This window comes from Watersipora subatra, chromosome 8, assembly GCF_963576615.1.
Source record: "Watersipora subatra chromosome 8, tzWatSuba1.1, whole genome shotgun sequence".
Taxonomy (NCBI): domain Eukaryota; kingdom Metazoa; phylum Bryozoa; class Gymnolaemata; order Cheilostomatida; family Watersiporidae; genus Watersipora; species Watersipora subatra.
Genome location: NC_088715.1, coordinates 39,458,982 through 39,476,142, shown reverse-complemented (window position 1 = coordinate 39,476,142; position 17,161 = coordinate 39,458,982). Strand labels below are relative to the sequence as shown.

General features: G+C 35.2%; 1 protein-coding gene across 2 annotated transcripts in view; it reads left to right on the top strand.

Moving 5' to 3' along the window:
• Positions 1–2,967: 2,967 nt before the first annotated feature.
• The window catches only part of LOC137401670 (sushi, von Willebrand factor type A, EGF and pentraxin domain-containing protein 1-like), a 33,783-nt gene continuing 19,589 nt past the window's right edge, over positions 2,968–17,161 (top strand). For both annotated transcript variants that reach the window (XM_068088129.1, XM_068088128.1), the window contains exons 1-6: positions 2,968–3,091; positions 7,350–7,523; positions 8,745–8,877; positions 9,343–9,485; positions 10,125–10,266; positions 15,158–15,331. In XM_068088129.1, coding sequence (XP_067944230.1) covers positions 7,404–7,523; positions 8,745–8,877; positions 9,343–9,485; positions 10,125–10,266; positions 15,158–15,331 — 712 coding nt within the window. In that variant the 5' untranslated portion in view covers positions 2,968–3,091; positions 7,350–7,403. The remainder of the gene's footprint in view (positions 3,092–7,349; positions 7,524–8,744; positions 8,878–9,342; positions 9,486–10,124; positions 10,267–15,157; positions 15,332–17,161) is intronic.

Genomic DNA, 17,161 nt, shown 5'->3' with positions numbered 1-17,161 from the left:
ATAACTACAGTGTTGCTAGATAAAAAGGTTTACTAAAGTTAGAATAGAAGAGAAGTGGACATATTAATGAAAGTTCCGTAGAAAGGGTTATGACATTTGTTTCTGGATCATCTCGGCTAGTCTATGGATCAAGTGTTCTTGAACATGTATTGTATATCGTTTAAAATAATTATAATATTTATAATTATAATGTTTTGGACCTACAAAAGTCAAGCTTGACACAGCTCCAAAAGCATGTCCTGCCTGTCCTTGACAGCAGGACATAGCTTTGGAGCTTGTCCTTGACACAGCTCCAAAAGAATGTCCTGCCTGTCAGCAAATCTCATTTTATAAAACTCTGGTTAGTTTAACAGCATTTTCGATATTTGAATTGCAGAGAGGGTTTTAATCATTTTAAGTGCTTTGTAATATTTAATAATGTAAACTTGTGTTCCGTAATATAGTATATTCTCAGCTTCTACTTAATATTGATATCCACATTTCTGTTTTACAGCATCATGTACTCATACTGTGTTGATACGCTAGACTCATCATTTCTGTAGATCTCTGAACATTTCAAACACGCATTGTTAAACTCTTTACTTACCCTATGTTGTCTGTAAATTTGAAGCTGATAGAAACTAAAAATAATTCTCTAAGAAGAGGAGTTGTCCAACCTTTAACAACCGGCTAATGCTTGTACATGACATTTTGAAGGCTGCACTAGATAGCATGAGTTTCCATAGTGCTAATAAGTGTAGTTGATAAGAATGTGAATTTACGACTGTCAGCTAAATGTGCCATTTATAGTTGATGTTATACAATGCGACCTTAAGGCAACTTTCAACTTGCTCTTCCAACTTTTTCTCTAGAGTAATTATCTATTCAGCAGTGTTAGTTTCTAACAGCATACTCTGAACATCAGATTCAAGTGATGTTCAAACAAGTGATGGCCAAGCAAGGTCAAGGCCAAACAAGGTCAAGTCATGCTAAAACAACTTACCTCTCATTTTGTAAAAGCTCTATCTTCACCGTCTCTAGGAAACTAGCATAAGTAAACAGCTCTTCTATCCATATATTTTTATCATCGCTGATAATATCAACTATAATCTTTCAGAGATAATGATATTGTAGCCTCAAATCAACTTCAATACGGGTGTTCAGCTGTCATTTTAGTTTATTTAAATTCTACATGTAAAACTTTGGCTACGTATGCTAGCTTTCTAAATCATCTCAAGGCCTAATCATTAGATTTCACGGAAAGAAGACGAGTGGCCATTTTGCAAACATGGCCATCCTTAAAGTAGCTGTAGTGAGTTGTTATCTTTGGCTGTTCTGTCTCACCACACAAACGTCTGCTGCCACTTTTCAAGATGTAAGTAACATTGTTCGGAACACTTTCAAAACTTGTTCTAATTACATGAAATTGAATTTTTTCTAAAATATCGACAACTTCTGGTACTTTTGTCACAACGAGACAAACTCGGATACGTAAGTGGGTCTTAAATTTTTAACAACAAATGCTACTTGTGTAAGTGTGTAGGTATAAAATTTCAAGCAACACATCCTATTGTAATTTACTCTTGCTGGTTCGAAGATAAAAAGAACCTTAACCATAACATTTCAAAGCAATAGTGCCAAAGTGAAGCTCTACCTTCTTTGGCTGCTGAAAGTGAATCAAAAACACTAAATGTTATCTTCAACATCGGGTCACAGTATTTAGAGCTATAAACATTTAGTGGCACTTATATTTAACAAGTTACCAACAGTTAGTGAGTGAAAAGAATAAATGTGAAAAAAATACAAGATCTTACATAAAGTTAAAAGTTGATGCGCAACAAAATTCACATTACAGTTATTTGGTGCCAAAATATTCACCATGTCTTATTCTGTTGTGTTGTAGGTGCCAAATATGTAGAAATGTGATTACAACCTCTTAAAAGCTCAAAAACGAACAGTTCACCGCAGCCATCACGAAAATGCTGTAGACCGAAATCTTTTTTCAAAACGGTTCAAATGGGACTTAATTAAACACAATGGCTTCTGTTTACACTTTCATGCAACCTCATTCGTCGAAATATTTTCACAAATGTACTTCACGCATTCAATAAAACCATGTCTATGGTCTTTACGCGTCTATTTCATCATCATTGTAATGCTGTCACTTTGAGCACTAATATCTCAAAACCTACCGTAAAAATTTGTTTAATTTCTTAACCTCAGCTTGAAGGAGTGCATATCATCCTCTGATAAACATGACTAGCCTCTTGATCACCTGTGATAATCAAAAAGTGATGCAGAAATTATTCGCTCTGTTTGGCAGAAAGTATGGGTCACATGATCAGATTACGACCAGACGATTAGACCAAGCCAAAACAAAACTGTAAAGTAGCGAGCATCTATATTTGATACAGGCTTTTTGGTAAAACCCAAAGTGTTTGTCATAAACTAGTGCTACGAAAAGTTTTATATTGAGCTTTTTATTGGCCTTTTATTTTACGTGATAACATCACATGTCAAAACAATAACCACAATGTTTGAGAACGTCATCAAAATAAAGAGATTCCAAACTGCAGCGTTTTCGTGATGGCTGCAATTAACTGTTCGTTTTTGAGCTTTTAAGAGCTTGTAATCACATTTCCACATATTTTGCACCTACAACACAGCAGAATAAGACATGGTGAATCTTTTGATACAAAATAACTGTAATGTGAATTTTGTTGCAAGTAAAGAGCATGTATTATTATGATCATTTCTAAGACTCAACCATAGAAGGAGTTATCTTTCCCATTGTTCATCAATTGCATCATCATTTCTAATACGTACACGGTGATCTTGAGACCTGTCGCGTGACACGTGCATCAGTTTACAGTTTGCAGGGCCATCGGTGTTACTATCACATAATTGGCTGGTGCGAGTGAGCCATAAGCCAGTGGATATGTGGTTTCAGGCCTGGTCGTTGACACGTGAACTCAATTTAGCAGACGAGCTAGCAGTTAGCTTTCTCGGTCAAAATGAACCACTCTGCTCTACTTAAAGCTGATCATGTATTTAACTACTAAAAGAATTCTTAATACACAGAGTCTCAAATTTATTTACCAGGAGTCACAAGGTACTAGTTATAACATATTATAGTTTAATCAGCATGTTCCTGTTCTTTTGTTTGCCTTTGGTTGTACTGTGCAAACCTCGTGATGTTGCTGTTCATTCAACTAGTTTTGAACTTTTGTATTGGTTACATGTACTTGCATTTGTTTTTAGTCTTCACAGTGGTGTTGGGTTGAAAGTCAACGTTCCAATCCAATAAAGTTTATTAAAACCACACATATCAGTAGAGTTATAACCTTGCTTTGTTGGTAATTAATAGAACTAGATTATCCTACTGATTACTCTACAACACAATGACTTTATTATCGAACGCAGATGGGCTGCTTGAAGTTTTTTTATTGCTAATAGCTTTTAGATAAGGTCTGATCTTGTTTATCTTGATTATTTGTATGATGGCGTGAAAACCTCACCATGGTCAACTTCGTACGGTGAAAAAGTGGTATATCAAGGTTATCGTATACTGAGGGTGCGCTGTACTCCATAGCGTGTTGAGAATGGCTCAGTTTATTTCTGAATGCAGATGGGCTGCTTTAAGTAATTATTGCTAATAGCTCTTAGATAAAGTCTGATCTTGATTATTGACTGTTTTAATCAATTTATCTTGTTGATTAATGTAACTAAAATCTTACAGTTGAACTTCCCAGATGCTGTAATTTAGAACTACAGTTTCAAAAGAAATGAGATTCCTTAGGTGAAGAATGTCAAGGGGTTTTCCCATAGCCCTATGTTTATGTTAAGCACAAGAAACAGATATAATAGTTATAACATTAAACTAGATGATAAGAATTGAAAGTAAATGTCTGAGACTTAAAATATAGTCGCTCTCTAGTTTTCTCAGTAATCGACTCTTCAGCTCCCTCTGCTAACACTGCTGTCTGCCATGATGAAGCTGTGTTGAAAGAGTGAAGAACATGAGTGAATATTGGACCTTTTATATTGATTCAGCATTAGCCTTCATAGCAGTCATTAGCCTTAGTGTCCAGTAGTGAAACTACAGTATAATTCTTCAGGTCTTTGATTGTGAAGTTGTAGTTCAAAATTGTGATCTCTTGAAGTTTTGGGGATTTCTGACTCCTTCTTGTCGTTTTCCGTCATCGGAGATCTCAACATGTTTAATCTCTAATCATAATCCCATGTCTGATGTAGCTTGGTACCAGATGCGGATCTTGATATCGCACGACACAAGTTGTTATAGTCCGGGCTATAACTACAATTTTTTGGTGATTTTCTGAAATTTCCTTATGCCCAGTTCTCAATGTCCTAATAGTACAATGAGTAGTTTGAATCTGAAAGTTGGCTTGTAATGGTGATCATCTCATTTCCAGAATTTGTAGATGCTGTAACTGTGGCAATCTGTTACATAATTTGCAATGGTGCTGTAACTTGTTATTCTCTTTATGTCTATCTGTACATAGCTGATATCAGATATAACAACCTCTCTACAGCTCAAAGTCCTAGCAATGTTTTTACATAGCTAAAATTGTGCTGGTCTAGAGGAACACAAAAATTGAGCTTTCGTATGTCAATTGTAAAGTTCAATACCTGTAACTGAAGGGCTATCAAAGTGAAGATGCCAAGCTCAATGGCCATAACAAGTGTCCAACCTCTTCTATCCTTTTATCTAAAAAGTGGTACATATATTTTACAGCTCACTCTTCTTGTTTTAATCAGCTTATATATAGCTTACTGATGTATCTTGAAATATCACTAGACAACCAATATATAACTTATTCGCATTTATTGCTTACTATATTACTTCTTGCTCTACTGATATTTTCATTGTTAGGTCATAAAATTTTAAGAAGCTAGACCTCAGCTTACAGACAGAAAAAATGTTTTGCTTGCATTCAGCTTTTACACCTATCTCAGGTGTAAAAAACTTAGCAGTCAGACATACACGCAGTAGAGAAGTTTGACTTGAGGTAGCTTACCAGACAGACGCGCAGTAAAGAAGTTTGACTTGAGGTAGCTTACCAGACAGACGCGCAGTAAAGAAGTTTGACTTAAGGTAGCTTACCAGACAGACGCGCAGTAAAGAAGTTTGACTTAAGGTAGCTTACCAGACAGACGTGCAGTAAAGAAGTTTGATTTGAGGTAGCTTACCAGACAGACGTGCAGGAGAGAAGTTTGACTTAAGGTAACTTACCAGACAGACAAGCAGTAGACAAGTTAGCTTGGGTTACTTAGCAGTCATACACTCAGTAGAAAAGGTTAACTTGAGGTAATACATCAGTTAGGCACAGGAAAAGAAGTTTGACTTGGGTAACAAAACAAACGGATGTACTTCAGGCTGAGCTTGGTTTGACATGCCTATATCTCATCTAAGTTGTGGCATAGTTTAAGCCACACATAAATACTTCCTTAAATGAATAATAATATATGCCAAATTTAGGAAAATATAGTATAATTGTGCATTTGGCATTTAAAAGAAACTTGAAAAGGTAATCAGTCACAGAAATACAGCTATCCGTGCTTAATACTTACAGCATGCAAAATGCTTTCAAAGCTTTAGACACCAAATTTGACATTATACAGCAACAAGGAAAGTAAACTACAATCTACATCTTGATGTCCTGTTTGATGTCCTATTTGATGTCCTGTTTGATGTCCCGTTTGATGTCCTATTTGATGTCCTGTTTGATGTCCTGTTTGATGTTCTGTTTGATGTTCCCATTTGATGTCCCGTTTGATGTCCCGTTTGATGTCCTATTTGATGTCCTGTTTGATGTCCTGTTTGATGTTCTGTTTGATGTTCTGTTTGATGTCCTATTTGATGTCCCGTTTGATGTCCCGTTTGATGTCCCGTTTGATGTCCCGTTTGATGTCCCGTTTGATGTCCCGTTTGATGTCCTATTTGATGTCCTATTTGATGTCCTGTTTGATGTCCTGTTTGATGTCCTGTTTGATGTCCTGTTTGATGTCCTATTTGATGTCCTGTTTGATGTCCTGTTTGATGTCCTGTTTGATGTCCTGTTTGATTTATGCAAAAATAGGACAATCCATAATTATCATAATCTCAAGTAATACCAACCACCCCAAACTGTAGGATGAAAAGGATTTGGTAGAGAGCCTAGTTTTTTCAAGTGTTTAATATGATTGCATTGAGAATAGGTGAGTGTTGCGTTGATTGGCTAAAACTCAGATCATAATTTTTATCTATTTGAAAAGTCAATCATGATTGAATCAAACACTTTTATTTAACCTAAAATCTTTTAAACCACTGCGCTGTTTTGTAACAAATACCCTTAAAGATGTGATTGCATCAAATTTTAGTTAATTTTAACAAAAAGTATCGATTCTTCTCTATCAGTTCAGATGTTGTTTATTGTTTTAGGCAATCTCATTGTCAAGATATTTGAAAATTAAAATTGACAAAAATTGATCGTGGTAAAAACTCAGAAACAAAATATGTGCCCAGACTTGCCCAAAAATAATTTATATGGTGAAACAGCCTGTCTCCATCGCTCGATCCACATCGGCTATTGCGATAAAAGTTTAATCCTATCAGCTATCTAATCTCTATCGGCGTATACATGTATTTTATTTTGTATTTGCTCGTGATTGCTAGGATAAAAGTTTAAATTTAGCTGCAGATACATTATTATAAATGTCTCAAATAAAGGAAATTAGAAATTTGTCGTATTAGTTTCCTCTAAATTCTGTGTAACAGCTTATGGTTAGAGCTGACGCCTGTCGGCTCTAACCATAAACTGTCTGCCCCAGTCTTTAACCACCTGATGCTCAACAAACTCTGAGTCACCTTCACTGGAACTGGAAGCATTGTTACAATTCTGTTGATCTTCTATAAAATGTGTGGATCCAGTAATTCAGTAAATTAATGATGTCAATTCATTCAGTAAATTAAATAACAATGCCGATGCGAAAACTAGTAATTGAGTAAAATCTCTAACGACAAGAATCTTCAAGATCACAGACAACGGGTTTCACGAGCGATGACATTTATTATGACCTATATAAAAATTTTGTGCTGATGATTGGCTCAAGAAGAGGTCTTATATTTGTCGCTCGTGGTCTTTTCATATGTATCAAAATATGCGTCACGAATAAAGCACCCGCTCGAATCTGAGCGTTTCAAAAAATGATCTCATTCAAACCCTTATATCTCTGGACAGGGCTAGTCTACAAAGGCAACAATGACATCAAAATGTAGCCGATGTTTTAGCCTTATGTTGGTCTTAATTTTATTTGATTGACTTTTTTTGATGCAATCACATCATTAATATACTTGTAATGTATTTCAGCTCATAGGGCAGGTGAAGCTTGATGCATCATGGGTTGATTCAAGAGCCAAGGACATGGTTGATTTGATATTTGTCATAGACAAAAGCGGGAGTGTTGGAAAACGCTTGGTAGATGCAAAGATCTTCACTCGAGATTTTCTTGGTTACTTTAGCATTGCAGTTCAGCACACTCAGGTAATTCCATGACTACTTCAGCATCACATCTCAGCACAATCAGGTAATTCCATGACTACTTCAGCATCACAGCTCAGCACAAACAGGTAATTCCTTGACTACTTGAGCATCACAGCTCAGCACACTCAGGTAGTTCCTTGACTACTTCTGCATCACAGCTCAGCACAATCAGGTAGTTCCTTGACTACTTGAGCATCACAGCTCAGCACAATCAGGTAGTTCCTTGACTACTTCGGCATCACAGCTCAGCACAATCAGGTAATTCCATGACTACTTCAGCATCACAGCTCAGCACAAACAGATAATTCCTTGACTACTTGAGCATCACAGCTCAGTACAATCAGGTAATTCCTTGATTACTTGAGCATCACATCTCAGCACAATCAGGTAATTCCATGACTACTTCAGCATCACAGCTCAGCACACTCAGGTAGTTCCTTGACTACTTCTGCATCACAGCTCAGCACAATCAGGTAGTTCCTTGACTACTTCGGCATCACAGCTCAGTACAATCAGGTAATTCCTTGACTACTTCTGCATCACAGCTCAGCACAATCAGGTAGTTCCTTGACTACTTCTGCATCACAGCTCAGCTAACTCTTTAACCAAATGCTGGATTCATACAATTTTACTCGTTGAGGGAATGCTGGTCCATTTTGCTATTCAATTACACCAATCGTTTCAAGATGTTGTGATGGCAATATATCATGTAGAGATCATAGCCGAGCATAACTCACAGTTTTTGTCTAACATAAATAAGGATTTTGAAGCAAAAGAACAACTGGAATCCTTACTTCACTACTAGTAAATAATAATAATAAACCATACCATGTAAGGAATCATATTCTTACTCAAAGTTTGTTTTGCACTTGATGAACACACGTCATATAGTTTGGAAAGAGATACATGTACATGTAATTATCTGGTTGTTATCTCACATACATATGTATTCTTGATGAGCAACACAAGGTGCGTAATACAATATAAGATAAATTGGTTTGTAATACTTTGTAAATGAGTTTAATCTAATTCAACATGGATATTTGATGAAACACTTGTGGTCACACTAAAATAGTTCAACCAAGTCATTTGCTGGTTTTTCGTTGGCTAGCAAATTTCAATTTGTTGTTAAACTATTAGTGACACACAATATTATCTATGACCGACATGCCTCAAAACAAACAGTTTATGACATGATACACTGTGGCCTTACATATGTAGGTTGGTGTAATACTATTCTCAAGTGACGTCACCTATTCTATTCCACTACGGGATGATGAGCATAAGTGTAACTTCATGAGCCAGCTTGACAATCCTTTTCCTAAGGCGGCTGGTAACACCAACATAGCCGCAGGTAAGATCGTGTCTTTTGTTTGATTGTTTGATTATATTAATATATTCATGAGCCTGCTGCTTGCTTATTATCAGCTTGATTTTTAAACCTCAAATAGCTGAAGTCTGAAGCAGACTTGCTAAAATAATTCTGAGATACATAACACAGCGAAGCCATATTAAACATGAGTAAGCAATTCCAATTGTTAGATCAGATGGTAATTAACTATATCGCACACAAATCCATAAATGTAAAACTTCTCTTTTTATCTTGGCAGAAGTAGAGAATATCCAAAATAAGAAAACACTGATTGATTCCAAAAAATCCATGAATTAATCATGGCAGTTACTTGAATAGAATTTGAGCTTCATAATCAGCAAAAACAAAAAACAGTTAAGAGAAAAGGAACCTAGATGCAAATTCTAAAACAATGTTGGTAAGAGAGCCAAAGAGAAAATTTTTCACTAAATCTATGAAAAATTTCAGGTTTACAGAGGGCGGTGGACGTCTTTCGTCAAAATAGCAGAAGAAACACAGGAGCATTTGGAGTTGTTGTTCTTATCACTGATGGCTACTATAACACTGGTGGTGACCCAATAGGGCAAGTGAATACACTCAAGAAGGAAAAGGTTAGTTACTAGCTACAGGGAAATAAAAATCGTGAATGATTGAACACTTGGTGAAACTGTTCAACATAGACTAGTTGAGCTATTGAGGAGTAAAAGGATAGTTATACTGCAGTAGCTCCTGACTGTCATACAAGATGTCATGAACCACTAGCTTTGTACAAGTTAGGTTTAACCTGCAGTAGCTCCTGACTGTCATACATGATGTCATGAACCACTAGCTTTGTACAAGTCAGGTATAACCTGCAGTAGCTCCTGACTGTCATACATGATGTCATGAACCACTAGCTTTGTACAAGTTAGGTTTAATCTGCAGTAGCTCCTGACTGTCATACATGATGTCATGAACCACTAGTTTGTACAAGTCAGGTATAACCTGCAGTAGCTCCTGACTGTCGTACATGATGTCACGAACCACTAGCTTTGTACAAGTCAGGTATAACTTGCAGTAAATCCTGACTGTCATGTATGATGTCATAAAGTACTAGTTTTGTATAAGTTAGGTATAACCAGTCAGCAGTTTCTAACACACAAACGATGGGATTGTCAGACAAGATGGTGGTGCGTAACCATAAATTACTAGAAACCTCTACTAAAGTACTTGGTTACCGGGAATAGTATAATGAATCTAGCATGTTTTAGGTGCTGGTGATTGTGATCACTATAGGTGTTGGAAATGCTGAGATGCAAGGCTGGTCCAGCAAGGACAATAGAGGCAAAGATATGTACTTTCACCTGACAGGTTTTAACCAATTTGTACAACTAGCGCATTACATACATAAAGGTAAGTATTGAACAACACCATAAACATTTCATATCTATACAAGACACCTTATCACCTTCACTACCAGTGTACATAGTAAGATATCCTATCACTTTTACTACCAGAATACATAGTAAGATATCATATCACTTTCGTTATCAGTGTACATAGTAAGATATCATATCACTTTTACTATCAGTGTACATAGTAAGATATCATATCACTTTCACTATCAGTATGCATAGTAAGATATCATATCACTTTTACTGTCAGTATACATAGTAAGATACCATATCACTTTTACTATCAGTGTACATAGTAAGATATCCTATCACTTTTACTATCACAGTACATAGTAAGATATCATATCACTTTCACTGTCAGTATACATAGTAAGATACCATATCACTTTTACTATCAGTGTACATAGTAAGATATCATATCACTTTTACTATCAGTATACATAGTAAGATATCATATAACTTTCGCTATCAGTATACATAGTGAGATATCATATCACTTTCACTATCAGTGTACATAGTAAGATATCATATCACTTTCACTATCAGTATACATAGTAAGATATCATATCACTTTTACTGTCAGTATACATAGTAAGATACCATATCACTTTTACTATCAGTGTACATAGTAAGATATCCTATCACTTTTACTACCAGAGTACATAGTAAGATATCATATCACTTTCACTGTCAGTATACATAGTAAGATACCATATCACTTTTACTATCAGTGTACATAGTAAGATATCCTATCACTTTTACTACCAGAGTACATAGTAAGATATATCACTTTCACTGTCAGTATACATAATAAGATACCATATCACTTTTACTATCAGTGTACATAGTAAGATATCATATCACTTTTACTATCAGTATACATAGTAAGATATCATATAACTTTCGCTATCAGTATACATAGTGAGATATCATATCACTTTCACTATCAGTGTACATAGTAAGATATCATATCACTTTCACTATCAGTATACATAGTAAGATATCATATCACTTTTACTGTCAGTATACATAGTAAGATACCATATCACTTTTACTATCAGTGTACATAGTAAGATATCCTATCACTTTTACTACCAGAGTACATAGTAAGATATCATATCACTTTCACTGTCAGTATACATAGTAAGATACCATATCACTTTTACTATCAGTGTACATAGTAAGATATCCTATCACTTTTACTACCAGAGTACATAGTAAGATATATCACTTTCACTGTCAGTATACATGGTAAGATACCATATCACTTTTACTATCAGTGTACATAGTAAGATATCATATCACTTTTACTATCAGTATACATAGTAAGATATCATATAACTTTCGCTATCAGTATACATAGTAAGATATCATATCACTTTCACTATCAGTGTACATAGTAAGATATCATATCACTTTCACTATCAGTATACATAGTAAGATATCATATCACTTTCGCTATCAGTATACATAGTAAGATATCATATCACTTTCACTATCAGTATACATAGTAAGATATCATATCACTTTCACTGTCAGTATGCATAGTAAGATACCATATCACTTTTACTATCAGTGTACATAGTGAGATATTATATCACTTTCACTATCAGTATACATAGTAAGATATCATATCACTTTTACTATCAGTGTACATAGTAAGATATCATATCACTTTCGCTATCAGTATACATAGTAAGATACCATATCACTTTCGCTATCATTATACATAGTAAGATATCATATCACTTTTACTACCAGAGTACATAGTAAGATATCATATCACTTTCACTGTCAGTATACATAATAAGATACCATATCACTTTCACTATCAGTATACATACCCTAGGACACTTATATTTCGCTAGTATTTAGTTTCGTGAGTAGCACACAGAGTAAAATTTCGCTGCAACTTAATTTCGTGGCTCTGATGAGTGCGAAAATATAGTGGTGTGAAAATAAATGCAGTGGAAAAAATATTACATTCCTCAGGTCCAGTTCACTAATAAGAAAAAAATTCAATTTGGGAATAGTTCGTATTTGTAAACCACAGGTTGAAATGTGTGGGTGAGATTGACAATTCAATTTGATCCCTTGCTGCCATTTGTTTCTTAGACTATCAATGACGTCTAGGTCCCTCCCGCCGTGACTTTCACACTCGAATCACAAGAAGAAGAAAATAGATAGGTAACAACCAACTTCACAACCAAAACTGTATAACCCTTACGCTGCCATAAACGCATTCATGCGTTTTCTAGGGGCTACTGACATAAACGCATTTTCTGACTTTCTCAGCAATTGTCTGGTAACCTGATTTTATTATTTGTTGACCACATAACCCACGGTCTTTAAGTGTTTTATGAAATTGACTGTGTTGTTCGAAGATTTCTCTATAAAATCAGCCTAAAACAACGAAGCAATTTTAAACTTTTGTTTGATAATTTCTAATCTAAAAACGAACATTTTTCTGCGAGTTCATTAACTACCCCGCGCGAGTCATAAAACAGGTAATTAGTTGTTGATGACATAATAGCCAGTTTAGATTTTCGTGATTATACAGATAATTAAAGTAGAACTTGAAAAATACTGTATACATATCATGAAGCAATATCGGCAATTTCGGTAAAATGGCTGACACTAGGCCGGTAACGAATTTGTACATGATTGGCAGTGAAAGAGATAATGTGGTTGGACCTGATGAGGGTTGATATTGTTTTTGGATGGGAATAAAATTCATCACTGCAATAATTATTCTTCAATTTTACGACTTCACCTACCAGACTTTCATCCTCATCAGTTACAAATTCGGTGACTAAACTGATATTGCTTTGCCATGCTGCTCAGTTGGTGTATTAGCTATAATGAGTTTACCAGAAATTTCCCATTTATCCTAACCACAGACGAAAGTTGCCTGCATTTCTAATATTACGATTTTATTGTGGATATCAACGAACAAAGCTATTTAACTTCGCGTTTTCGCTCGTTCGTTATGATAGTTTAGTTTCGCTCAATAAATTTTCGCGAGAGGATTACACCGCGAAAACGCGAAAGTTAGATGCCGCGAATACATAAGTGTCCTAGGGTAGTAAGATATCATAACACTTTTGCTATCAGTATACATAGTAAGATATCATATCACTTTTACTATCAGTGTACATAGTAAGATATCATATCACTTTTACTATTAGTATACATAGTAAGATACCATATCACTTTCACTATCAGTGTACATAGTAAGATATCATATCACTTTCACTATCAGTATACATAGTAAGATATCATATCACTTTCACTACCAGTGTACATAGTAAGATATCATATCACTTTCACTATCAGTGTACATAGTAAGATATCATATCACTTTCACTATCAGTGTACATAGTAAGATATCATATCACTTTTACTATCAGTATACATAGTAAGATATCATATCACTTTCCCTATCAGTATACATAGTAAGATATCATATCACTTTCACTATCAGTGTACATAGTAAGGCATCATTTCACTTTCACTACCAGTATACATAGTGAGATATCATATCACTTTCACTATCAGTGTACATAGTAAGGCATCATATCACTTTCACTATCAGTGTACATAGTAAGATATCATATGACTTTTACTATCAGTATACATTGTAAGATATCATATCATTTTCGCTATCAGTATACATAGTAAGACATCATATCACTTGCACTATCAGTATACATAGTAAGATATCATATGACTTTCACTATCAGTATACATAGTAAGATATCATATCACTTTTACTATCAGTGTACATAGTAAGATATCATATCACTTTCACTACCAGTGTACATAGTAAGATATCATATCACTCTCGCTATCAGTATACATAGTAAGATACCATATCACTTTCACTATCAGTGTACATAGTAAGATATCATATCACTTTCGCTACCAGTGTACATAGTAAGATATCATATCACTTTCGCTATCAGTATACATAGTAAGATATCATATCACTTTCGCTATCAGTATACATAGTAAGATATCGTATCATTTTCACTATCAGTGTACATAGTAAGATATCATATCACTTGCACTATCAGTATACATAGTAAGATATCATATGACTTTCACTATCAGTATACATAGTAAGATATCATATCACTTTCACTATCAGTGTACATAGTAAGATATCATATCACTTTCACTACCAGTGTACATAGTAAGATATCATATCACTTGCACTATCAGTATACATAGTAAGATATCATATCACTTTCACTATCAGTATACATAGTAAGATATCATATCACTTTCACTATCAGTGTACATAGTAAGATATCATATCACTTTCACTACCAGTGTACATAGTAAGATATCATATCACTTTCGCTATCAGTATACATAGTAAGATACCATATCACTTTCACTATCAGTGTACATAGTAAGATATCATATCACTTTCGCTACCAGTGTACATAGTAAGATATCATATCACTTTCGCTATCAGTATACATAGTAAGATATCATATCACTTTCGCTATCAGTATACATAGTAAGATATCATATCACTTTCACTATCAGTGTACATAGTAAGATATCATATCACTTTCACTATCAGTATACATAGTAACACATCTAGTTTGCAGCCTTTTAAATAGATCCGTGCAAATCGTCGAATAGATAAATTTTTTTACTGTATTTAGCCAATTTACTCTCAAATTCTCACCTAGGTCAGTTTTAATTCTTTGTAATCTCTTTCTGTCATGAACATATCTAAATGTTCAGGAGCAGACTGTGGTCACTGATGTTACTTACTGGTTTATGGTTTATTTTCTTTAATCAGAGTTGAAAGGTCACTCAAATAACCTGTTTTTCCGGTCCTATTGATGTTGATACGTTTGCTGCTATCTTAGGAGGCCAGAAGAGCAAGTTTCTGCCAATTAAAGACAACGGAGAATGTGGATACCTGTGCTCTGGAGGAGCATCATGCCTGTGTGATACTCTGGCATCTCGGGGCAAGCCTCTTTGTGGCTGCGATTTGCCTGGCAACTACATAAAACCTGTCAGTGGTAAAGAAACATGTGCAGGTATGTCTACATGGGGACCACTGCTTCCAATTACATTCTTCATTTAATACTTTGGCCACATCTTTAGGCCTACACGACGCTTTCCGATTATAATCACATCCCTCCCACAATTTTAGGAGATGGAAGGTATATTTTACCTTGATTGTGCTACATATTGATACACGATAACTGGGGTCGAGTAGGTGTTCATTCACTGTATATATATAGACATATATATATGTGAGACATATATACAGTCAAACATGGATAACTCGTCCACGGATAGCTCGAAAAAATGGTTAATTCGAACATTTCCTTTGGTCCGTTCCCACGTAATGATAAATTGCTATAGATAACTCGAATTCAACACTGTTAATTCGAACTGTTTTTTTGCCCAACAGCTACTGAAACGGTTGTTTTCGCTTTAGAAAATCACTTTATTCAAAGCCATAGAGGTAAACTTCATCTTTTCGTAATTCATAAGCGTCGTTATTACCACCATCGCCAAAATATTTTTGTCAACGACTTTTCTAAAAGTTTGGTGAAATTTGATTTATACAGCGATACGATGAATAGCACGGGCTAGCCGGGTCACGCGCGCAAGAATTTTCGCCACGCACATACAAAACAAAAATCGCATGTTGTTTTGTATGTGCGTGGCGAAAATCCTTGAGTGCGTGACCCGGCTAGCCCGTGATGAATAGTTTTCCGACGTTGATTCCGTGTTGAATCAACGTCGGAATGTTGAATGTTTAAAACGTCTTAAAAATGTTGTAATTAAACGTATACGTTGTCTGAGCTACAAAAAACTATTCATCGTTTGACCTAAACACAGAATACGTGTGTACATTCAATAAGTATCTATTAAAAAAGCGTGAGTGATATAGAATGTACCGTAAAACCTCGTAAAACTTCTAATTGAACTGCCTCGGAGTGTTGCTCTTAACGAATCCCAGGTAAAGTAAAGTAATCTGCATAAACTTCAAGAAAAAACGGCAAAATTGATGGTGGGTAAAACCCCAAAAGAAAAAAATGTCTTTTCTTTTGAGCATTTCAACAACGATCAAGTTTTGCCAATGTCAATCTGAAAAACGTCCTGGCAATAACATCACCTCAAACAACAAACCAATCTCAAGTGATAGAAAAATCTCTATACTTTTTCATGAAAACGTTTTAAACTTTACATTAGAAGCATTTAATTTGAAACAAGCCATTTGTGCTTTTGATTTATATTATAGTTTGTATATGTACATGTATCTACTAATAAATAAGTAAATATATGGACTTGTGACAGTGCTCTGATAACTTGAATGCTCTGATAATTCGAACACTTTGGCTCGGTCCCTTGAAGTTCGAGTTATCCATGTTTGACTGTATATATGTCTCAGTGTTTGTTTGTTGGTCTGTTGTATGTCCAGTTATAGCGATTAGAATAAGCTACAAATTCAAAGAAATCACCTTCCACTGGCATTTAACTCGGATACACCAGTTTTGTAGGTGGGCACGCTAAATACTACTCCACTCAGCACCTTGCCATACTATGGAATAACTGTCCTATTATAGCGATTAATTAACATTCGCACAATTTAACTACTAGTTGAACTTCAACTAGCTCGCTTGAACTACTAAAAAAATTATGTGCCCAAACTTCCTCTCAAACTTCCTCTCAAACTTCCTCCCAAACTTCCTCTCAAACTTCCTCTCAAACTTCCTCTCAAACTTCCTCTCAAACTTCCTCCCAAACTTCCTCTCAAACTTCCTCCCAAACTTTCTCTCAAACTTCCTCCCAAACTTCCTCTCAAACTTCCTCCCAAACTTACTCTCAAACTTCCTCTCAAACTTCCTCTCAAA